The sequence below is a fragment of the Tympanuchus pallidicinctus genome, unplaced genomic scaffold, assembly GCF_026119805.1.
Source record: "Tympanuchus pallidicinctus isolate F22 unplaced genomic scaffold, pur_lepc_1.0 scaffold3, whole genome shotgun sequence".
Classification (NCBI taxonomy): domain Eukaryota; kingdom Metazoa; phylum Chordata; class Aves; order Galliformes; family Phasianidae; genus Tympanuchus; species Tympanuchus pallidicinctus.
Genome location: NW_026294747.1, coordinates 28356461 through 28382343, shown reverse-complemented (window position 1 = coordinate 28382343; position 25883 = coordinate 28356461). Strand labels below are relative to the sequence as shown.

General features: G+C 37.6%; 1 protein-coding gene across 13 annotated transcripts in view; it reads left to right on the top strand.

The window, feature by feature from the left end:
* The window catches only part of GPHN (gephyrin), a 261257-nt gene that overhangs the window by 212249 nt on the left and 23125 nt on the right, over positions 1-25883 (top strand). For all 13 annotated transcript variants that reach the window (XM_052695200.1, XM_052695198.1, XM_052695195.1 and 10 more), the window contains 7 exons: positions 2899-3036; positions 8350-8442; positions 11124-11179; positions 16498-16617; positions 21237-21295; positions 21516-21669; positions 22791-22912. In XM_052695200.1, coding sequence (XP_052551160.1) covers positions 2899-3036; positions 8350-8442; positions 11124-11179; positions 16498-16617; positions 21237-21295; positions 21516-21669; positions 22791-22912 — 742 coding nt within the window. The remainder of the gene's footprint in view (positions 1-2898; positions 3037-8349; positions 8443-11123; positions 11180-16497; positions 16618-21236; positions 21296-21515; positions 21670-22790; positions 22913-25883) is intronic.

Genomic DNA, 25883 nt, shown 5'->3' with positions numbered 1-25883 from the left:
AATTATATTTGATCAACTGTTTCTCACTTCCTCGATATGACTACTACTATGTTAAGGGAAGGAATTAAATGAGTTAGAAATTGTTTGTGCTAGACAAATTCACAGCACCTGCTTTTGTCATCACGTTATCTTTTAAATACTTACAAAGACATTGTGTGAATAATTTCTTTCAGAATCTTTCCTGGGATTGCAATTAAGTTCAGCAGTTTTATTTGTCTCCATTTCTTTCTCTGAAAGATCATTACCTTGTTAATGGCAAAAAATGAATCAACAGAGTCTCTCACACAGCAGATTTGAACAAGCATGTGTCAGTGCTGAAAGTTTTGTGTAGACAAACATTTCTGATTCAGCAAAATATAAGATTGCACGGTTGTTTGATAGAAGACTACACTTAGAACAGTCATCTGGGTTTTTTTCCAGAATGTGAAGGCATGGGCAGGAGAAAATGGGATAAGTAGAAAGCTATTGCAGAGCAAAATCATGTCATTAGTAACTATGCTTTCTGTAATTTCTTAATACTATCTTAAAATCATTGATTTTGCTTTAGAAATAATTACGAATTAGCTACTGCCTAGTAGGATAGTAATGGATGGAAATGAGTTAAAAGCAAGCGAGTAGAGACGGAAGAAACTGGGAAGATATTAAGGATAATCAAAATTGGAACAGAAATACATGAGATAAAAATTGTCAATTAAGGAATACAACTGGACTGAAAAATGGCAGACAACTTTCAGATCTTACGAGCATGCTGAGGAACATCGCTGGTAAAGCCAAGTGAAATCAATCATTAACCATAATCAGTGTATAAAATGTATATTAGAATTGCAGACAAGCCTTACTACTGTGAGAAACTCTACTGAGGATGTCTTCTGCGTACAGCCAGGCACGATACCTCATGATGCTTTAATGTCCTTTTGTTGTTCTTGTTGTCTGGATAGGGAAGGTGGCCACGTGCTGATGATACTTTAGATTCATTTTTACGTAGAATTCTTGCCACATCTTGTACTTCTCTGAAGCAGTTCTTGTTAAAGTCCCTATTATACTCTTTATAGTCAAAGCTCCATAATTCAGTTTTGTTGTCTTTAAGCTGCCAGTTTCCTGGTCTTTTCTTAATATTCCAATGGCTCTTTCAGTAAGACTTGAGTAGAATCACCTTTTTTTTTCTGGAAATCTCCAGATTTATTCTGCTGTTCTACAGAGCCGTGTCCTTGATCCCCTTTCCTTATACCTTCAGACCTTACTGTGACCCATCAAACACAAATTCAGCCACTCTGTATGTGGAAATCTCCCTACTCTGTAAAGTTGTCTTGTTTTGCATATCTCTAACATTGATTCCTAGCCATCCCCCCGTAAGTTTTACCAGTCACTATGGGCCAAACATGGTCCCCCATAGCATTCCACACTGATATTACCTGAGCTTCATCTCTTCATATTGCTCTATTTTCCTGCAGACTGTGCATATTTCTTGCAGAATCGTTCTATACAGATCTTGAGATAGGACTTTCCCTCTCAATCTGAAGTTATTCTCGAGGTTCTTCATTTGTATTTCTAGATCATCCCATTTGGCTCCCACAAATACCCTCTTGTTACAGGCAGATCCATTCAAGATATTTCTAACAGTATCATTTTCTTAATCTTTCAGCTTGTATCTTTTACTCCTTTGTGCATTAGTGCAGTAGTTCCTTCACTTTTGTTGCTCATCTTCGTTTCAAAATCCTTAAAGCTTGTTGTCCCTCCCTGAGAGAGTTTATTCTCTCTCAGCATTAAGAAAGCACAAACCCTGCTGGCTTCATTTTCAAACAGTTTTTTCACATTTTCTTCCTTGTATTTGGGGAAAGCAAACTTCTATTGATCAATCCTTCTATCTTCATGCACATCAGAATTTAAGCATCACTTATCTTGCAGTCACTTTGATGACTACAAAATGTTGCCCATGGATAGGATGCCCACTGACTTGAAACACTGTCTGTTGTTATGACTCCCATCATAACTTACACTGCAAACTCACAGGAACAAGGTCCACTGTTATGCTTTGTTTGTGCACAGTGTATTAATATGTGTTTGTGGAGCATGATTATACATGTACTACTAGTAGTAATGATCAGTAAAATCCTTATTGATTTGTGAGTTGCCAGTGTTTTGAAGACAGTATTAAAAATCCTTATTTACAGATGCTGGAACAGCATCAACAACCGCTTTAAATTTCCAGCCTTTATATGCAGTGCTAATGTCTCTTTTCTTTGTTAATTTTCACATTAATGTCTGATACTGTTGCTTATTTTATCTGGGTTTAGTCATAGTTGGGGAAGAAATGTGATTTGTGTTTAAGTTGTGATATACAGAATCTTCTGTAGACCATTAGAGTCGAAGGTATGGTATATTAAATTTCTTTCCAAGGACGTTATTGTAGATTTTGAATGGGAAATAAAGAAAAAGAACATATAATGGAACTCAGCAGGTCTGATTCTGACTGTCAGATTGCAGCTGCCCATCAGAAGGTTGTGGAAACAATCTAGGAAGAATGGAATGAGTGAATGGTTTTTCCTGAGAAGTGGAACAGATTTGGCTTCAGATTATCATCCACCGTGTTAGATACTTCATCCTTTTTGAAATACTTCTGTTTCTGATTAACTGATCCTTTTATGCTTATCAAGACTTCTGGTGTATATTTCATGACAAGAAAAAATATACACTTTTGTGTATGATTTCACTGCTAACTGCTTTTTGTATTTAATCTGCCCTTTGATGCAGTACCTTCCTAGCATCTGTCATAAGTGTGATAAGTAACTCAATTAATTTACCCCAAAGTGCTTGATGTATTCCAGCAGTGATTTAAATAAACATCACTGTTTACATCTGCGCATAGAGGCACGCATAACCACAGTGCTCTCTTTTCAGGTCACAGTGCTGTTGACATTACCAAGGTAGCAAGAAGACACCGCATGTCTCCGTTCCCATTAACATCTATGGACAAAGCCTTCATCACAGTTCTGGAGATGACCCCAGTGCTTGGAACAGAAATCATTAATTACAGAGGTACTTTACACATAGTTGGATTTTTATGTGAGAAATATGATGGTTATTTCCCATTTTTACAATCTTCTTAAGTGTTTGTCCTTCTACTAGTTTTTATGAGAGGTCTGAGACTGATCTTCTCCAGCAGAAACGACTTTAGGAAATGACAATAATTGGAGTAGAATTCTCCTTTCAAAGTCAAGAGAATGTGAACTAATCTCAATCTGGCTTGCTGAAGGAATCTGTAATTGAACTGTAATCAAATCTGTGAATAAATTTTCTGATAATCTGTGGTACATACAACAAAGCTAAAACCAAGAAGCCACAGTTTGACTCAGCAGTGAATGTAACACTGGATTTCTGTAGATGCCAACTGGCTTCAAATTGAACTGCAATGATTCACTGAGTTCTTTCACTCTAAGAGTCTTACTTACCCCCTTTCTAGTCTGATGTTGATTAAATGCTGAAATACAAACAAGACTGAAGTTTGTAGGGACTGGGAAACCATCAGGGATTCTTCCTGTTTTTCCAAAGGTGAGGTGATGAGCAAAAAGATACTGGCACCACAAGCCTGAAGAGTGAAAATGTTCAGGTTCTCAGTAGACTCCAGGTAGCAGAGTAGTACAAATGGTTCCTAATTTGAATATTCCCTCTTCTGTCTAGAAAGTTCAAAGATTACATGTCCTTCACCAAATCCTTATTCTGTTATAAGCCTTTGAGATGTTTTCACATTGACAGACTGATTTAGTGTACGTACTTGATAACAGGGAGCATATCTCTGAGAAGATACTGAATATACTGCATTCAGAATAGCACCAAAACTGGACCAACAAAGAATATGCATATTACACACTGCTCTTTCACAATGGTGTGCAGTTTAGTATCCTGGGCATATCTATTAGACTTTCTTGGGTAGTTGTCCATATTCTGGGCCTGATCTTCAGGCAGCTTTTAGATGACAAGTGTTGACGTGCATTTTGTGTGGAAGATGTCTGTGAATATAGGTAAGATACAGAGTTTTAATGCCATACATACCTCCAGTTTCAGTCCTGCTATCACTTGGATACTCATTTCTTTCTTTTTTTATTTTATTGTTAAAGACTACTTGCATTGAGAATGATGAAAGGAATGGTGTGCTGCAGTGTAAAACTGTTCCTCATAGCAGTTCTTTTTTGTTGTAATGTGCAGTATAAAGTCTACTACCTTTATTAATTTTTAAGAATGTGCACCCATTACTTGCAGTCCAGGAATTTTCTTAATTGATGTGTATTGAACATTGTAATAAAAGTATAGAGGAAATATAAGGAGCTTAGTAAACCAGGACTGTTTATTAAAAGAGTTAGTCATTTACAGGCCCAACTTCCTTTTTTTTTTTTCATTAAATTTAAAGGCAGCATTTTGTGCACAGCATAATGAGTGACAGTGCTAGGTACGCTTATTTCAGAAGTATACATATGAAAAGGCATTTGTTATAGATAAATCAACATGGGACTTAGTCTGCTAGAATAGTTATAGAATACTTTGATAACATGTAGGCAACAAAATGTAACAGAATATTGATGGGAAGGTTAAAGCACTACTGACATACCGTTAGCATCCACCTCTGATGTCATGGGCCAACATAATAAAATAGGAGGCGTCACTTTTGGAGCAGCCCTCATGTGGACAGGAGCTTTATTGCCAGTGGAATTAAAAATGTAACTAAAAAAAAAAATCTATTAAGGAGCCAGAAAATGAACATAATTCTCACATGATACATATAAGTTAACCATTTATTTATGTATATACACTGTTCTAATAGGCCAGTATTTATGCAGTTACAAAAGCAGTGAGAAGCAGTCTCATATATCTAATCTGCAAACCTTTTCAGTGGAATTATGGTAAAATTCGACAAAATCACAGCGTATGTCATGGCCTGCTGCCACATCCTTTGGACAAGTTTTCACAATTCAATTTATTTCAATATTAAAAAATCAAAATATGGGCTAAATATCAGGTTTTTCTTACGGCTGATAATGCTACCATACAAATAGCAGAGTGATTCTGTCTAGACTGCACGGTCTTCAAAATGTCCTTACAGAGAATGAAGGTAATTGGTCTCGCTTATGTGTTCATCTTCTGTATAGAATTTGATATATTCTTGTTCGTCAAAGGCAATTTGATTGTTTCTGTTCTTATTCTATGACATGGGAATATGCTGTCAAGGTAAGAGAAGGCATTCTAGTATACCTTATAATATCTTATTTGATATTATACTTTATCTCTTCATGTTGCCTTATTAAAGACACCAAATCCATGCTGATTCTAAGTCTGGAGCTGCTGCAGAGATATATATACTTGGTTTAATATTCATATAATTATACAAACAGAGAATAATATTAACAAAGACATATTCCTTAGTATCTTGGCAGCGTAGCACAAAACCACTTCTTCTAAGTTATTTTTCAATAGGTATTTTAGTGGTGTAAGAATTTCTAATACATAGTATGAAATTACAATATTGAGCCTTTAGGAAACCTAGAGGATACGTCTTTGTGATACTACAAGTTTAATTATTATAATCTACAGATATAAATCTCCTGATGGGATCTCAGATCAATTCTCTCATAAGATTAGGGGAGGATGAATAGTTACCTTGTGAAAAATAGTCTTTCACATTAGTAAATGTATTGTTCAGTGCCTGGATAAATGATTTAAACTCTTTTATATTAAAAAAAAACTGGACAGCCCTAAAACATTTCACACAAGCAGCATAAACCAAAGGTGTTCAAGCTTTATTCCACCCACTGTTACCCATGTCTGATACAAAGCTCCCAGTTAGCCTTGTATTCCAGCTAGATGCAGTTACCTAAACCTTATTTTGTGGATATACATGGCAAAGTCTTCAGACAGCATGATAACAAGTATCGTTTTCTAGCTAAGAAGAGGAAGTTTAATTGATACCAAAAGTAGAAAGTAGAGACAACCAAGTCTTAACAGGCCATTAGACTTAAGCCTCGGAGCTGAGGAGTTTTGCTAATTGAGTTCAACAGCCCTCTAACTTCTGCAGAGCTTGAACATGCTTTTCTGCTGCCCATTCGTTCTGAACTTGACAATTATTTTTATAGCACTGCATTTTCACCTCACAGTGTGAAGATATAGTAGTATTTATGAAATGGAAGATTTAAAGCTACAGTACAAAACCTGTCATCTCGCTACTTTATCCCAGTACCAATACCCTTGAAAATCAAAATTCTTCACAGAACTAACCAGTTTCACCAATTGAGCTTTAGAAAAGAAATACTCAGATTTGAAAAGTGCATTTCATGTCATTCTCCATTTTGCATTAGAATCAGAAAACTGTGGGCATCTCATGAAGCTGCTTGATGACATGAAAACATTTCAAAATACGTTTTGTGAATTGCAATTAATTAAAATAAAGTTGAACGAGGTATTTCTTAAATGATTGTTCACATAAAGGGGAGTAAAGAAGTGTTTCAGATTGTCCTTTAGTTGCTGACTAGCTTCATTTTGAAAGCTCTGGCATTTAAAGGCTCTGGCAAGTAGTTCTTACATTTTTCTCTGCTTAATGACATTCATTCCCACTACTGCCTTGCCATTTATTCACTTCAGATACAGCATGGCAGAATGCCAGGAACATACTGTTCAAATTTGCTCTGATTGGTGTGATTTTGCATGCAGACAAGAAGTAAAATGAAGATACGACGTGCCTACTAAAATTAGAAGCATCACTTTTGTACGAGATTCTGTGTGTCTATGAGCAGAGGTTGTTTTTACTAGGCATTTGAAAGCTGGCTTTTCTGTGCTGTAATTTAAATGTCTGCGTGTTCTTTTCAGTGCAAATGTTTAAGCGCTTTCAGTGAGCTTTCTAATAACTCCCATACTGTGTATTACAGTGATAAGCAGAAGTGCTAATAGCCATCACAGCAATGTTTTTCTAGTTCTGTAATACATTTTACCAGAACTTTCATAGTAAGCCATATTTCAAAAATACAACATAAATATTTACTTCAGGCTGAATAGATGGTATGTGAGTGCAATGATGTTAGAGTTACTGTAATTATAAACAATTGCTTACTAAATCACATTGTGGTCCTAAGTAAAATAATACTTTGCTACAGCTGAACATTTCCAAAACACATAGGTGCATTTCTTGACAAAATGTGTGTGTTTACTTAGAGACCCAGTCAGGTCTCCTACCTTCCTAGCAAATCCAGAGGGATGTAGATTTTCCTGTCAGGCTGCAGAAGGAGGAACATACTTTATTCAAATCTTTTCTTTCTTGACATATCTGATATCCTACAACATGTTTATCCACACAAACTCACCTGGAAGGAGTACTCTTCTGAGTATTTCTGAGTGAAAGCTCCCTCTCATTCCTTCATGCTGTCAGGTGCATTTTGCCTTCCTGTGCCACAACATGCTCCTGAGCAGTGGCCTCTGTTATAGAGCAGCTGCTTAGCTGCTTCTACTTAAACATACTGGAATCCATCTGATTTCAGTAGTTCTGACCCTTCCTACTCCGTGTAGTCAGAAATGTAATAAATCCTCTTTATCACTATGTGAAGGGATAAGATAGATCTTTTCCACTCCATTCCACATTGTACAAAATGGGCTCTCCCTCGCACTGTGAAAGCAAACAGGTGAAGTACGTGAGGGGGAAGTGGTTCATGCCGGTCTCTACAGTGAGGCAGAGCCAAATTACAGCTCATCAGTCATGGTTGCTAAGTGAAGGGAAAGAGTGTTTGAAACAGCTATTAAAATATTTAGAACTACTACAGCGTAAATTTACATAAATAATCCTGACACTTATGTTCATTCATCCTCCAATAATCAGAAATGTTATCAGCAATTAGGCAAAGCTAACCTATTGCAAAACTTCTTTTTCAGTTTACTGAAACATGTCCATCGTTATTGTTTATGTGCTATCTGTGCTTATTCCATTACCTTTCGTGTTTTGCAAGAAAACAAAAAAAAAATTAAATTAAAATACAGAACCACATGCAATTTTAAGATTTTAGGATAAACAATATATTTTTTTCAGTCTGATCACATATCAGAGCTGTTACCTCTGTGTTTGGTTACCTGGCTTTCAGATCAACTGTCAGTGTTTCTACCATAATGGATCACTTACTGCTGCTCTTATAAAAAGATTCCAGTTTGTTTGTTTGTTTCACTTATGTAGAGGTTTTGACAGAAATCAAGAACCTGAAAGACCTGATCTGTTCATGAGATCTTCATGTACACATTCCATCCATCAGAGCACTCTGCTGTCACTCTGTTTTCTTTTTCACTAGTTCTAATGAATGGTCTTTTCTCTTTTCTCCTTTATAGATGGAATGGGCCGAGTCCTTGCTCAAGATGTATATGCAAAAGATAATCTACCACCGTTTCCAGCATCTGTAAAAGATGGCTATGCTGTCAGAGGTAAAATCTTACTTCCTTAACATGCAGTATAGAGCCAGTAAAACTACTTTTCAACATGTCTTTGGTTCACTTTCATGTTTTGTCAGTCAAGCAGCACTTGTATTTTGGATCCAGCTATGGATGTTTTTCTTAAGATTTGTTCCAGTTCATTGCTGGAATCATTGCTAATGCAACTATGTGAAGGAAGTTCGATTTAGGTCTTTTAAGTGGATACATGAACAAATGTACATCTATGTGTGCTCATGGACATGTACCTTTGTTGCTAATGAGTTCCTTGGAAACACAAAGAATTCCACGAGAGTAACAGAACATCTGTTTCTGAATAACTTGTGATTCTTCTGTTCCTCTGTTGTTGACTTCATCAGAATTTTCTTAGCTGTTACTTCATTGAACTATTACAGATCCAGCTCCCTATTTGTGAATTATTTAATGATTGCCTTAGAAAATTTTGAAAAATATGTATCAGAGTGTTATCTTAGGGAGGCACCTCAAAAGAAAAAGTGATTTGTATTTCAGAAAAAAATTTTGGTTACTGTATCTAAATGAGCAGTAGCGTTTTAAGGAGCAGGCAGGGAGCTGCTTCCCCAAAGAACTGAGTCTATCTTCTGCTTTGCCAGTAGGTGCCTTTGACAAGCTGTTTCTCTGTACATCTTTTTTTTTTTTTTTTCTTTCTTTTTTAAAGGATGACTAAAGATATTTACTTAAGTACCTGTAGAGAGAAATTAAAATACATATGATATATGAATGTGAGTGAACATTATCCTGGTAGTGATATCCTTGTGGTAGGTATTGAGTCATTGTAACACCATGCTGAAATTCAGATACAGTACCCAACTTCTTTTAAAGGCTTTAAGAGGTCTTTTTTGTTATTAGCAGCTGAAACAATGGAAAGCAGGTGTCCACAAAAAAGACTGTCTGCCAACCCAGGCAGTGGATGTAGTCCAATAAGCTTTCCCATGGACATTATAAGAAAATTAACTTTCAGCTCTGCAAGATAGATGTGACTGGAGCTGTCTGTTATCCAGGTGTGTGAGAGACAGGCAGACCAAAATGGCCAGTAATTGTGGCAAGATAGTGCAGATGTAGCCAGAGAAATACAGGTAATATAGTGCTGAAAAAGATGAGAGGGAAAGCTCTGAGTAGCATGCTGCTGACAAGGGCCTTGGGAACAAGAGAATTCTGTCTTGCAAATTGATTGCTACAAGGTAAGGGAAAGCAAACTTGTTCTTGTAGATCTGTTATCTCAGGGTATGAGAAACAAAGCTTGTAGACAGAGATTATAAAGGATTAGCCTCAAAACCTTCTCTAGTTCTTCAAGCTGTATCAGTTTTATATCATCTGTAAACCTTGTCTCCTTATCACTATTAGTTAGGGAATAAATTTTAAAATAATGTAGCCATTAAGGATTTTTTTCTCTTCTTTTGGAAGATCATCCCAGTGCATTTTTTAGGTTTGACTACTGTATTCAGTAGTATTACATGCATTATTCAAGTAGTGGTAGAGTCTCTCTGATTGCCTGGAAAAAAAAAAAAAAAAAAAAAGGCCAAATGTAGACAGATTTGAGAGAGCCAGAACAATTTCCTCATTACAAAAAAATTTGCTGTTTTACAAGAAAGTTTCATTTAGTAGTCAGTTTTAATGCCGTGCTGTCTTTATGATTCTGTATATTTAGCAAAGAAACAGCTAATAAACTTGAAAAATCAAGTAACCGTTAATTTGTGAAAATCTCTGAACCATTTCACAGTGAAATCAGTATTGCTGCTATCAACTGCTTAGAAATCACAGATTGGAGATTCCTTTGTTTTTTGTGTTCTGCATTCTTTGATTATGCTCATTCATATTTTAAAGATTTTTACTATAACTATGAGGACTTCCTTTATTTATAATGGAAACATGACTGTTTATAGTCTTTTGGTTCTAGTGCTGGAGCCTTCAAAGAAAACATCAGTAATGCAACTCCACTGTAAGACCTTTGAGGCAGGCAGAAGCTTGAACTTTGCTAGGAATCATGCCGTTTGTGTCCCTGTAAAATTACAAATCTGACTAATCCAGAAGTCCTGCAGACTTGCAGTTTGTTAAATCAGTGATCTCTACCTTTTAACTTTCAGAACGTCTTCAACAAAGGGTGTAAGGTAATTAGTTCAATACTACCTCCTGAAATCACAAAACTAAAAAAAAGGTAGAGAATGCATATTTCTGAAGCAGCCCTGCTGCCCTTCAGAAAATCCAGCCAATGTAGTCTGTAACCACTGCGCTTGTCCACATTCTCCAAAAGCAGAAATAGAATCTAGAAATGTCAATAAAGTAGACAACAGACTGTGTGAAAACATGTGATTCCCATGTGTTGGTCTCAGAGAAAATTTTGCTCACAGTGGGACATTTTTATACATGCAAGTTCATGAACTCCCTTAAGTCATTGTTATTAATGTAATTTCTCCTCATCTCTTAATCCTGCTTCCGTATCACCAGAAATTTTCTGTTAAAAATCCTATGGCACCTGTAATTTTCAAAATAATAAACGATGACTTAAAATTTAGAATGTTTGCAAAACTTCCATAAACTGTTGTAATTAAACTGAAGAACTCAATCTTAGACCATTCTTTAGCTCTTCTGCTCTTAATTTCTATTACTGTCATTTGTTTTGGTTCAACCTTTACCTTTCGTGTTGTCTATCTTAACAGCTGCAGATGGTCCAGGGGATCGATTCATCATTGGGGAATCCCAGGCTGGAGAGCAGGTAAGTACAATTTCTTCTCTCATTTTTCTTTTTAAGTGTATTTTTCTCTTGTAAAGGTATTGCTTTGTATTTTCACAAGCCTCTCTAGGGCTTCCAACATCAGTATTCTTGGAGGTGGCAGGAAGTAGGACGCAGCTGTAAAGCCTCCTGCTGTGTGCCTTGGGACATGATTTCAAACAGTGAGGTAGTACAGTTACATAAGGAACTAACAAGGATATCCTAAAATACTTTAGAGCATTGTGCTGACATGTCCTGTAGGAGCACATACAATAATGTTCTGCCCTAGTACAAGGTTAGTGGACACAAGGTTTCTTGTGGTATTACAGTTCATAAACAGAGAGAAGCAAGATTGAACCCTTTCTTGCTGACAAATTTTAAAAGAGACATCAGCCCAGAAATTGTTTCCACAAACTGCTTGTATATTTTGCTCTGATTCCGGAAAACAGAAGTGTGGTTAGAATTTTGTTAGAAGCCTTTTAAGAAAGGTAACAATCTGAACAATCTTTTGGAAACATCAGAAGCTTGATTTGCTTCACAGGGGAACCCAGCAACATAGTTAGCACTATTGTTCCTTTTCTGTTTGTTTGTGTCCTTGTGCTCATTAGCAGATACATGGATTGAGTTTAAGGGAAAGCTGGGGTAGCATCAATTCATGACCTTCCGTGTCATATAAGTATTCATAAGTAGAGACTGTGATTCACGGCCAGACTCAAGAGTACATTTGATAAAACTTCCATACTTATACTAGCATGACTTATAGAAAAAAGAATCAGTTATGTTCTACCACTTTCATTATTCTGTCAATTTAATTATACCTGATACCCAATACCCTCTGTTCAAGAGAACATGGGTTATCTAAAATTTTTCTCCAGCTGCTTCAAGTCCCAGCATATCATTCTGATCAAAATCTAATGTGTGTGAAATGATGGATAAATGGAGCAAGCAGCAGGCAAACAAAGGATAAGCTTTGATGAGGATTTCACACTATTACCTGTAAAACTGCTAAATCTAAAAGTCTCGGATACAGTTGCGTTTCAAACAGTTGTTTCAGATTTCAGAAGCATTACCTGTTGCAGGATTGTAACTTCTTTTTTTTTCTAAATGAATTGCCTATGTATGCATAACAAATGCAACATTTCATTTTGCTAATCATGATAGATACAGGTGCATGATAAATAGGTGCTGCATCTCCCATCCATTGTCATGAATTATACTGTAGTGGCATAGGCATTATCTCAATAATGATACTCATATGAACTTAGATTAATGAATCTGTTATACAAAATGTGTAAAATTACTTAAAATAGTAGAAATATGTAGATTAGTGGTTCCAGTATTGTTATATCTGCCTTGAATATTCAGTCTGTCTATATTTTCAAACATTAGTCTAAAATACAGAAGATTGTCAACTGCATCTACGACCTTTTATGGATCATTATAAACTATCAAAACCAGCAGAGCAATCTGCTGTATTATCATTTGTGTCATTATTTACCTGTCATCAGTATTCTTATTTTGTTAGTTAAAAAGCATTATGGCACAGCAGTGCTTGCAAACAGTACTGGTGAAACTGTGTGGACTCAGAACTGCCCACAGGTCTGAGGGGTTTCGATGTCCTAATCAATTCAGCAGGTTTGTAGTAAGAATGGAAGGGCAAATGGAAGACTGTTTCCCTCCTACAAAACTCAGTAGCTCACAGATGTGTATCTACAGGGACAGTCTGTCCTACCAGATTAATCGGAATGGGGGGCATGCAGAGAGAGAACAGTTCTGGAAATCCCAGCGGCAAGTAAGAAAAATGAGGCTGTTGACCTCTGAATAATTGGTCAGAGGTTTTCTCTTGGGCCAGCACATCTTCATGTTCATCTCCTTCCCAAGAAACGATTTATAGCCATGGAAGTCTCCACAGTCTTATTTCACCCTTCAGTCACTCTCAGCAGCAGCATACTGCTTTTCTTGTTACAGACCAATTAACTGAATGATTCACAGCAGGGAGTTCAAAATAGGTTTAGATTTGGCTCCTCCAGTAGGGAGAAAAAGGTTATGTAAATGCTACCTAAAGAGGAAGAAAATGGGACTGAGAACTACAGAGCGACCATATGGACAAGCTGGACATTTCTGTATCAATCTGTGAATTGTATATTATTTTCTCAATTCCATTTCCAGATAGTCATGCTTATTTAACAGACTTTTTTTTATTTAGCATTGAAGAAAACTTTCAGACACAACCCTGCTTTGGAGAGCTTAGGACACACTTGAGAGCGCTAGTCAAGAGCCATCAGCACAGTCTCTGTGAAAAACTAGACCACAGGGAGCAATGATTTTCTTTCTATAGAGTTGAATAGCTGAGGATTAGAATTTCCTGGAAGACCAGTGATGTTTTTAAGAGGAGCTGTGACTAACCATAATGGATGGATGGAAACAGACATTTTTCACCATTCCATTAACTTGACCCTTTTTACAGAAAGGAGCATGGGTCATTGTAAATCTTGCAGGAGAGGTGCAATATTGTGCAAGAGAAAATGCCTGAGATGAGGCTATGCTTGACAGATTACTTCTGGTTTTAGTCAGTGATTAACATAAAAATGCATTATCAGTGATGAAGGTGAAGGGTAGAATCCTGTACTGCCCTATTGCAGGTAGGTGTGAGATCTCGGTGACCTTTAAAAGAGCTTCTGTGAAATTGGTGCATTAATATGCTTTCTGAGAAGCAATAATCTCTTCACAGTGCCTAGCACAGAAGGAGAAAACAGCCCTGTCATTTCCCCTGTCATCTTTATTAAGTTCATCTGACCAAATTCCCAAAGGACAAAAAGGAAATGAAATATAAGAGCAATGCAACTGATTATAAAAACAAATGTTACTGCATCGTAAATTTGTTTAAACACTTTCATCACTACACCTCAAAAAAATTAACTTCATATGGTAATAAATTCCAAAAACATGGATATTTACTGTGCATTTTATCACTCTAAGCACTATTTTCTGACATGTATGGGAGACATTTCTTGCCCATGTATGCATTTTTTTGGTCATTTTTGAGGCTGAAAAACTCAAATGGGTTTTTAATTTTAAATGGGTGAATTTTTTATGCAAAACATTTCTCCGTTAAAATTTGCTGCTAAAAGACTGATTATTTAGTAAGTTCAAAACAATATTACTTATTTGTAATATACCTACAGGAATATGCAAAAGAGCTCCCACACTCCCAAGGCGTAAGCTTTGCTTTTTATGAAAACACTGGTTTTCATAAAAATCAAGCCACCACACTGGACAGGATTATTTTCACTTTTAATCATATTCAGTGTAAATAGCTGCATCTCAGCTATTCATCAACAGCTCCTTGAATAATCCATGGTGAGAATTCTGTTTGAAAAAAATAAAAAAAGTATTTATTTCATCTTATTAATGTTAGATGCTTACTTTAAAATAACATCAATCTTACTCAGAAAGCATATAAACCATGGCATGTTGCAAGTGTGAACTCTTTTTCCAGTTTGTCTTTGCATTTTATGTTCTTCTCAAAGGATGTTAGATTTCCTTTACACTTAGAAAAGGGCCAGTATTCAATCAAATCCAAACTCAGTGATTTCTTGGGGTACAGTGAGCATTACTGTGGTAAATTAGGTACAATCCATTTACAACCTTTCGTAGTGCCTTTGTGCCAAAGAACAAAATACAGCAGCCTTTGAAATACGCACACTCCAAAGGAATATTCACATTTCAGACATTACAGCTGCACTGAAATGGAGTAGAATAATGGACAAGGCAAACACAGCTATGTACATTTGAAACATTGGCCACCTGTCTAGAATTTACAGATGTCTAACAGCTTCCTGTTAAAAGTCGTGGAGTGTAGCACTGCTATGCATGAGCAAATAATAGTGCTTAGGCATTACTACTTTGAAGTTCTATGGGTAGCTATCAAATACGTGCTAATCATACTCAGTCTGAGAAGTCCTGGACACAGTCCAGTGTTGCATATGGAATATAGAGTCAATCTGTACAGGAATTATAAATGTTGACATGCACAGAATATGTTGGATTGATCACAGCTGTGTGTATCATGTACACTAATCACAGTAAAACCCAAATAAGTTGGCCTTACTAAGACATTGTGTGGAGCAAACACATTCCAGCAGTAAAATCTCAATTTTTATACAGCTTCCTTTAGCTGCAGTTTATCACAAAGATTTTTGTTTTCGTTATATATTTCTCATATAGTTGTGGCCAAATTACCATTTGACTCTGGACTTTGTACATTTGTGTTAAAATAGGCTTCCTGGTGTGAAACATTATCAAAATCACATCACTTGTTTTATTCTGCTATTTTTCTGTTGTTTGTATTCTTCTAGTGAAACTTTTTGACTTTTGCATCTTTACATAATTGTAGAGCATTATATATTTTAGTCTTTGCTAAAGAGACCTTTGCGAAAGTAAATATTCTTTGTGAACTGACATTGAACTGTCTCTCATTATGAGGAAATCTGCTTAAAAATCAAGCAGCAGGTTATATGAGAAACTTAGAGATTCAGGAAGGGACCTGCAGTGACCATCTAGTCCAGCTGCTTGATCTCTTCACGTCTAACCAAAAGCTACAGCATGCCATTAAGGGCATCATCCAAATGCCTCTTGAATACTGACAGGTTTGGAACATCAACCACCTCTCTAGGAATTCTGTTCCAGTGTCTGACCGCTCTTACAGTAAAGTTTTTCCTGCTATCCAGCCTGAACATCCCTTGGTGCAGCTGTGTGTTCTTCACTCGTATTCTATCACTCAGTAGTGGGGAGAAGGAAATGCTGCCTCCCTCTCCATTTCCTCTCACCCAGGACAATCTCCATAGCTTTTCTGGGGACTGAAGTTAGACTAACAGTTTCTTGGATCTTGTCCTGTGTCCTTGTAGGTCAGTATGGCAATGGCTTCCAGTCACAGAACACGTAAAAAAAGTAAAAAGGAAATTCAACCTAAGGATGCAAAAATGTTTATTTCCAGACATGTAGTAGATTTTTGCTCATGTAAGTTTCTAAAGGTCTCCATTTATGTGTGAATTTATGAGCCAATCAGAATACCACCATATTGCTCCACCTGAAAGCCATGCTTGTGATAGAAATCTAAGGAAAAATGAAGCTACCTTATATGTGACCTAAAAGCCAGGTTCCTAATGGTTTTCAAAGGTGTTGAGTTTGTTCCTGTCACTAGCAGTATAACAAGATACATGCCATATGGAAGAATTTTATTCTTTCAGATTACCTTCATAATGTTCATATCATTTAAGATTTTTCTATTCAAAACCCAATTGTTTTATTTTGTTTTTCAGCCAACTCAAACTGTGATGCCAGGTCAGGTAATGCGAGTTACAACCGGTGCTCCAATCCCTTGTGGTGCTGATGCAGTGGTGCAAGTGGAAGATACAGAACTCATCAGGGAATCAGATGATGTGAGTCACAAGTTAAAACTCATTTTGCTTTTGCTTGCAGCAGCATGTTGCTCATGGTGCAATCCTGTAAATATGAAAGAAAGTACTGTAGAAGACCTTTTCTGTTTATCTTAGAAGTTCAAGGAGTTTCATGTCGGTTCCTAGTAGCAATTCTGTTTTTTAAACCATAGTAACACTACCACAGGCATGCTTGTCCTGACCTTGATTTTTCTTTGTGGTTGTTATCTGCCAGTACCAAAGTTTTTGGGAGCACAATTGAGTGAAGAGCGAATGCCTCTGAGAGATCCATATATAGAATCATAGAATCACCAAGGTTGGAAAAGACCTCCAAGATCATCTAGTCCAACCATCCACCTACCAGCAATATTGCCCATTAAACCATGTCCCTCAGTACAACATCTAAATGTTTCTTGAACACTTCCAGGGTCCACCCACTTCAGTGCCTAACCACTCTTTCAGAGAAGTAGTATTTCTCTTTCCTAAGGTTCAACACGAATCTCTCCTGATGCAACTTAAGACCATTCCCTCTAGTCCTATCACTAGTTACATGGGAGAAGAGGCTGACCCACATCTCACCACAACATCCCTTCAGGTAGTTGTAGGGAGCAATAAGGTCTCCCCTGAGCCTCTTCTTCTCCAGACTAAATAATCTCCCTCAGCGGGTCCTCGTAAGGCCTCTGCCTCAGACCCCTCATCAGCTTTGTTGCCCATCTTTGACCATGCTCCAGGGCCTCAGTGTCTCTCATGTACTGAGGAGCCCAAGACTACAATCCAGTTTGAGCGTGAACTGTATTCACATTTTGAAATACAGAGTAGTGGCAATTAGACATTATATTTGCTTCTTTTGTACTGAGCTCATGTTCAGCAGCAGATCAATCTCCCTTACACATAGGTCACTCCAAAAGTAATGTCTCCTACTTATTTCCATGAAAACTACAACAGATACAAAGAGCCCAATAACACTATTTGATAGAGAACATTCTTAGCTACAGAACACTCTTTTTCAATGTAGTCACTACCACTAGCTGTGCATTTTCACCAGCAAGAAACAAAAGCCTGCATGCCGTGCTCATAAAAATCTGCACCAGTGGAACTGACCCACTGTCACAGTCACCACTACTGAAACACATCACCCACTGCCTCACAGTGCTCATATCCACTGTTTAGTCTCCATAAGTTTTCAGCAAGTGTCAGTGAATGTCAGTGGGTGCCATTTTTTCCAAATGGAGGAATTCAGTGGAACACCTTTGCCTCATCCACACTTCCATGTCAAACACTGTTTGATCAAACTGCCCCTCTGCTGCCATCTGTTGCACCAATAAAGTGTAACAGGATATTGGTAGGAAAGTTCAACCTCTACTGCCATACCACTAACGTCCACCTCTGACATCATGGTACTATAGCACTAATTGTGTACACACAGTTGTCTCAAAGCACAATGTGTTTTTTTTTAATGGAGCACGGGGGATGTCTATAGGTAACTGTATCCCAGTTTGTCTTGGACTACCTACATATTTTTCTCTCCTTCCATGTGTTTGGAGAACTCTTTCTGAAACATTACCTTCACTTAGCCAGCTGTGATTTCAGGACACTATTGTCATGTTTGCCATCATCTGTCAGTTTTACCAGCAAGTAGATGTCTCTTCTTTACACAGATTCCGAGTTCAGTTTTGGAATGAAATGTATGCGTGGTTTTCTGCTCATATCAGCCTTTGCTCTGCTGCTGTTCTCACAAGCTGTTCCACTTCAGCATAGCTACGTGCTAGCATTGCAGATGGAGCTGGCATGTAAGCACATGAATTCTAGCATTTGCAGCTGAGGAAGACAGCAAAAACTGAAACATATTCTCATTACTTTTTTTCGTGCCTTCTTACTGTAAATACATCGATTTTTATATCTGATGAAGTCTGCAAGCTGTCTTGTCTGGCCTTCTTCCTAACACAGAATTTCTTGCGTCAGTCCTGCTGTGAGGTTTCAGATGTGTATGTGTAAACTGTATTTTCTTGTAAAATATGTCACTGAGTTTACCACTTGTTAACCATTCAATTTCCTCTACTGAACAAGTTTTGCTTGTGGCCATTGCCCACATTATCATGACAAGATTATCACATTGCATAGCAGTATACATGATAACATGTTATTTCCTACTTTCTTCTTGGATGACTGTCATCCTAGATTCCACTGTTCATGAGTGTGTTTTCTGCATGTGAGAATAGATTATATGGCTGTGTGCATACATAAACTCTGTATTTCACAGCAAATGGTCAGCCAGCTTCACTGTTGTTTTCCTGCTTTTGAGTGTGAGGTAGAATCCTTCAATTTTTGCTTTTCCTTGAATATGCTACTCTGCTAATCCTGTAGTTAGTACCAATTAGTTAACATGTTATTTTCATCTCCCTTTTTTATGCCTGGCTGGCTATATATTTGAAGAAGGCTTTTCTTTTTCACTGTTAAGAGCTTCTTCAAGACTGGGATTTAACTGAAATGAAATCTCTCACATCTGAGAAATGTTGTTCTGAAAAGACAGAGTACTTTTAAAAGTGGCTCTTTGACCTCTAGTTGTGATAGCAGTACTTAAACACCATAGCAGGGATTCCCCAAATGGCTGTCAAAATCACAGGCCTGAAAGGAATAACATCTATTCAGCAGGAAGAAAAATTGTCATCAGCTTGCCAGATGCACCATCATTGAGAAAGTAGTCCATGAAATATCATTTCTAAGCCCTTTTTCTTTGAGTTTTTATCTCACTTTCTTGAAAAAAAGGAGGTTAAAGTGATCAATGAAATAAGAGATCCTGCTCTGAGACTGAACATCAGTATGCTGACTGTTAACAGCTATCAGAGTGAACCATTCAGACACAGTTCAAAATATGTTAATTTACAGCACGAGCCTTACTGCCTGATTCACACCAAATGGGAGATATTCTCAATATAAAGTCATATCTTTGTGTAGTCCCTATTTCTAGCCACCATGAATTATCTTGTATTTATAAAGCATTCTGGGACATTCATCAGTTCCACAGATAACAATCTCTGCACATCACCCAATTGTCTACAGTCATACTTGCCATGATTCTTTTCAAACTTGGGGTTGCTAAATTTCTCAAAAGCATTTTTTTTCCTTGTTTCCCGTAATCCAGGGACCCTAAGGAGGACTTTTTCTATTACTTAAATGTATCAGATGCACTTGTCTTGATTCCCTAGAAACTGCCTAACTATTTTTAAAATGTTATCAAAGCTATGGAAAATTCACATCTGACTTACCATCCCCAGAGTGTCATGAAAAGTGGAATAGTTATTAGACTAACTTTTCTTGCAGATTTTCATCACAAACCTAAATGATCTTTTACAGATTCAGACAGAAATAAGGAAGATATAAGAGAGTGTCTTAGGCTCTAGCACAGCAATTTTGGACACTAGCTGCCAAAAATAGTCTTTTCTCTTAAACAGGAGGGACAGGTATTAAAAAAACAGAATTTGTGTTGACAGTGTATTTAGATATACTATGGTAAAATAAGAAATAAGAAGTTTTCAGAGTTTGTTGGTGTTGTTCTTCATTTCGTGGTTTTCAGGGCTTTAAATATAGCTACTTTCACAAAATACAAACAGAAGCATAGTTTGCCACAGCATGTTATCCTTAACTTTGGGCTTTTTCTTTAAAGCTCTGAGGCATTTGATTTGAACTCAGAAAATGCAGTCCGTATTACCTTAAAGAAAAGAAAGCAAATCCAAGTGTCCAATACAACACTGTCTTCCCTGCATAGTATTCCAAATGGCAATGACTCACCTTTTTTTCCATCATACGACTAGTATCTGATTTATAAATTTGAGGAACTTGAACTATGAAATACTGCATCATAATGTAAAAATACAACCTGTGCCTGCTTAAGTACTTGTAGATTCAGTGCCCCTGACAAGCTGGCCCAATATCAAATTTGAGTATATTTATCATAAAGCCTTTTGCAGGTTTATAAATTAAATATTAATGGTATAGGTCACGTACCATTTATTGACACTGAATGAAGCATTAAACTGTTGAAATTCTGGAAAAGTAAACAGAAAAATTCACGTAGGCATCAGACTTTTCAGGACACTCTCCTGTTCACTGTAAATAAAGATGATGAATAGGCCTCTTTCTGGTAAGTACAAAGTTCTCAAATAGAAGTTTCCACTACAAAGATGAAGATCTTGAAACAGAGCTTGTATCGTCTCCCTGCTTTTTTGTGGATGTAGTGGCATTTTGTCAGTCAAGTGCTCTTTTAGAAATGCCATCTTTGATATAAGGTTAGCTGAGAGGAAAGAAACCACTTGGTAGACCACATCAACAAACATAGGACATCAAAACATAAAGGTATATAAACACAGGGGTCATAAAAATGGCAGGTAAAGCTATGCATTCAGTGTTGGTCCTTCCTTACTGAGCTCATCAAAGATGAACTTCTTGTAAACTTCTTTAGCTTTAACATCTATTGTTGCACAAATCAGGAAAACAGTAATACTTAAATCACAAGATCTCAGTGCGATGAGTACTGTGAGCTGCCTGGAAATCTGAGATATCAAAACTGCTTAATCTTGTTTGAATAACTCTGCTGACCTTACATGGTCTCCTTGTTTTTACAGGGCACTGAAGAGTTAGAAGTTCGAATCCTGGTGCAAGCCCGACCAGGCCAAGATATCAGGTCCGTAAACAGCCTGTTTCATGAACAGTAAAAAAATCTGTAAGGAAAGAAGGGCTGATGGTGATTTTTACAGTCATTGTTTAGCCTTAAGTACTGCTGATATTTTGACAATTTGACTAATGATCATCCTTGAACACTTCTCATCTGACGCCAGACCAATCAAGCAAAGCTGCTTTCATTCTTATTCTTTTTTTCATTTTATCTGTGCTACTATTTTCAGACCTATAGGACATGACATTAAAAGAGGTGAATGTGTGCTGGCTAAAGGAACTCACATGGGTCCATCTGAGATTGGTCTCTTAGCCACTGTTGGAGTAACTGAAGTAGAAGTTAACAAGTTTCCAGTGGTTGCAGTCATGTCAACAGGGAATGAGGTAAGGAAAATAACTTCAGAATCAAGGTCTGAATAATTCTTACCTTCAGAAGAAGAGGAATGCTGTTTTGGATAATGATTTCCAGTCTATTTTGAAATAGACTGGCTTTTTGAGCTGTCGTAACTCATGGTGAGACAACTCAGCTCATGCCAACATGAAGTATGAAGCCTGTTGTGCTTCCTTCTCCACAAGATCATAGGTTCTTGCTCTCTCACAAATCTCCCACACTGTATTTGCCAAAATTTTGGTAATGCATCCAGCCTTGTGCCGGCTGCTTTCTTCTTGCCAACCAGAGAGGAGAACCTGTGGGGTACTCAGGGCTATAATTTACTGCCAGTCATGACTGGAAGAGTAATTTCTTTTGAGCAGCACTCCTCTGTAGCTGTTATGTAAATAGAAGGTAACATGTCTCTGAAAACTGAATGATATAGCAAATGCCCTTCTTCAGGATTGTATCTTAGTATTTTCATTATTTGTAGCCCATGTTGAAGTTCAGACAAACTCCACCAGCCAAAGCATCAAAACACAACCATTCTCCACTTTTGTTTATTCTCTACCTTCCTATCTAACATTATTGCTGATATATTCTTATTATCTACCTCCCTATGTTCTGCAAAAGAATTCCTAATGTATGTAAAATGCATGTTTACATATGTATGTTTTGTAGTAGAACTTCCAAAATACTCATATAAGAACAAAGCTGTTGTTTCTATTTTCCAAGGTAATTTGAATTACATCGTCATTATAAAGCTTCAAATTTTAATACTTTTAAATCTGGATAACAACATCACTGAGGTTCCTATAAAACCATTTAAGTACAAGAAATAACTTGGACACTTAAAGTTTTGGTTTGATATATACTGTTTGAGATTAGAAGATTAGTAACTATAAAGAGAAAGCAGGTTTTGCAGATGTGGACCAATAGAAACTAAGCAAAATGGAGAATTACACTTTATAAGGACATCGCATATCTTATTAATTTAAATTCACTAAATCACTTTTTGCACATATTTTACAACGTCCTCTGACAATGTCCTGTCCAATCTGAAGAAGAAAATTCTCATTCATTTAGAGAAACAATGATCTGAGGAGATTGACTAATAGTATTCCTGGTTTTATAGCTACTGAATCCTGAAGATGATCTCTTGCCAGGAAAGATTCGAGACAGTAACCGCTCAACTCTCCTAGCTACTATCCAGGAACATGGCTACCCAACAATCAACTTGGGAATTGTGGGAGATAAGTAAGTACAGTATGTTAGTACAGATGTCACTTTGTATTCATGTGATTCACTTTACAACATTTGTGAAGAAAAAATATACCAGAGAAACTGTCACTCATTTTAAGTATCACTGAGTTGTGTCAGTGCATGTCTTTGAGGAGACATTTTACTCTTTTCATTAAGAAATATTAAGAATAATAATTTGATAAACTTTTTATTGGATGTCATTTATCTTATTTTACCTTCCGTTTGTTGAAATATTTATTACAGCTGCAAACTGATTTTATTGCTGCAGTGTCATCACAACCACTGTATTTAGTACGTGTGAAAATGTACCTCTGTGGAGATATTTCTATAAGAACTATACTTTTTTCTGAACCAGTAAAGGGAGACTGAAGATTTCTCTCAAAGTTTATTTTCCAGGAGAAAATTAAGGAATAATTTTTTGTCAAATGTTGTGACTTGCTAGAAATAGGTTATTCCTTGTGGATGATTAGAAGTAAGGCTAGATCAGAAAAAAAATTTTGAATCTCAGCACCTATATCTTACCTTGACTGATGACAGAATTCCCAAGCAGGGAGAAAAAGATTCTGCTGGGGAACAGCTTTTTTCAAAACCAGTCTTCCCTAATGCACATCTCTAGCTTAACAAAAAGTATATGAATGGGCCAACCAGTGTGTGATTTTATGATATCTGAACCAACCTGAATGATGCCTGCAGGAAATGCAGTTTTATTTGAAATCTTTGTACACAAAATGTGATACAACAACTGCAGCAAACCCTTCTGGATACTACCTCTGCATCCAGACAGCACTATTGTTTCTCTGGCCTGACAGAACTCAGTAAGACCTTTGACACAGTCCCTCATGACATCCTTCTCTCCAAATTGGAAAGATATGAATTTGATGGGTGGACCATTCAGTGAATGATGAACAGGTTGCAAGATCATACCCAGAGAGTGGTGGTTCATGGCTCAATCTCCAGATGGAGATCAGTGATGAGTGCTGTCCCTCTGGGGTCAGTACTGGAATCAGTGCTCTTAAATATCTTCATTAATGACATCAACAGTGAGATCAAGTAGACCCTCAGCAAGTTTGCAGATGACGCTAAGCTGTGTGGTGTGGTCAAACATGCCTGAGAGATGGGATGCCATCTAAAGAGACCTGGATAATCTTGAACAGTGAGGCCAGGAAAACTTCACGAGGTTCAACAAATCCAAGTGCAAGGTTTTGCACCTAGGTCATGGCGACCCCCAGTACAAGCTGGGAGATGAAAGAATTGAACATAACCCTGCTGAAAAGGACTTGGAAGTAGTGGTGGATGGCAAGCTGGACATGAGCCAGCAGTGTGCCCTCACAACCCAGAAGGCCAGCCATGTCCTGGGCTGCATCAAAAGAAGCATGGCCAGCAGGTCAAGGGAGGTGATCCTGCCCCTCTACTCTGTGCTTGTGAGACCTCATCTGAAGTACTGTGTCCAGATGTGGAGTACGGGAGAGACATGGACCTGTTAGAGCATGTCTAGAAGGGAACCACAAAAATGATCTAAGGGATGGAGCACCTCTCTATGAGGACAGGCTGAGAGAGCTGGGGCTGTTCAGCCATAAGAAGAGGAGGCTCTGGGGAGACCTAATAGAGGCCGTTGAGTATCTATCTAAATCAAATTTGCTGTGAAGTCAATACCATCAAGTGTAAAGTCTAACGTAGGGTCATCATGCAAAACTGTAGCCTTTTACTTAATTGCTTTCAAGAAGAATCCATAGAGATTCATGAGCACAGAATGTGTGTGAAAAATAATTAATTTTGAAATCTCTCAGTAATAAGTACAAACAGTTTTAGTGATGTAAGAGCCAAGTATGTTTGTTTGTTTGTTTTTTACTTTTCTAGCATAAATACATGTTATAACCCCTTTTTTACTTGTTGGATGAGAGCTGAAAAACAGCAAACATATGCATGCGTCAAAGGTAGACAAGTGTTGCAGTTTTGCTTTAAGTTACGAGAGAGATTAATGCTTCTGAATTATCCCTAATAAAATCTCTGGGTCTTGAAATAATATTATCTAGACCCTGTGGAGAAGGACCTAGGGGTCCTGGTGGACAAGAAGCTGGACATGAGCCAGCAGTGTGTGATTGCAGTCTGGAAGACTAACTGTATTCTGGGCTGCGTTAAAAAAAGGGGTGGCCAGCAGGGAGAGGGAGGTGATTGTCCTCCCCTACTCAGCTCTTGTGAGGCCCCATCTACAGTACTGCGTCCAGGCCTGGGGCCCCCAGTACAGGAAGGAGATGGAGTCTTGGAGCAGGGCCACTAAGATTATTAGGGGTCTGGAGCACCTTTCCTATAAGTACAGGTTGAGGGAACTGGGATTGTTAAGCTTGGAGAAGAGAAGGCTCCAGGGAGACCTCATTGTACCTCACTGTATACACTCCCTTCAAGTAGCAATAGGGGACTGACTTTTTACGAGGATGGATAGTGATAGGACAAGGGAGAATAGTTTTAAACTGAGACAGGGGAGATTTAGGTTAGATATTAGGAGGAAGTTTTTCACACAGCGGGTGGTGACACACTGGAACAGGTTGCCCAAGGAGGTTGTGGATGCCCCAACCCTGGAGGCATTCAAGGCCAGGCTGGATGTGACTGTGGGCAGCCTGGTCTGGTGGTTGGCAACCCTGCCCATGGCAGAGAGTTGAAACTGGATGCTCTTTGAGGTCCTTTTCAATCCAGGCCATTCTATGATTCTATGAAAGGTAATGAAAGATTCTTTTTAAGCTTTCAGTTTCATGCTTGGGGGGTCATTTCTGCGGAGGTAGTTACTTTTAGTTTAGAGAATAAAAGTAGTGAGCCTCCAATTCTAGAGTGGTTTTGTAATTTGTAGTAAGTTTTGAAAGCAGAATTTGTTATTGTTGACTTAGTGAAGAATCCTCACCACCTGATATAAGGACCTTATAAGTTTTTCACCTCCCTTTCTCACACCAGCATACCCTGTTCATAAATTTAC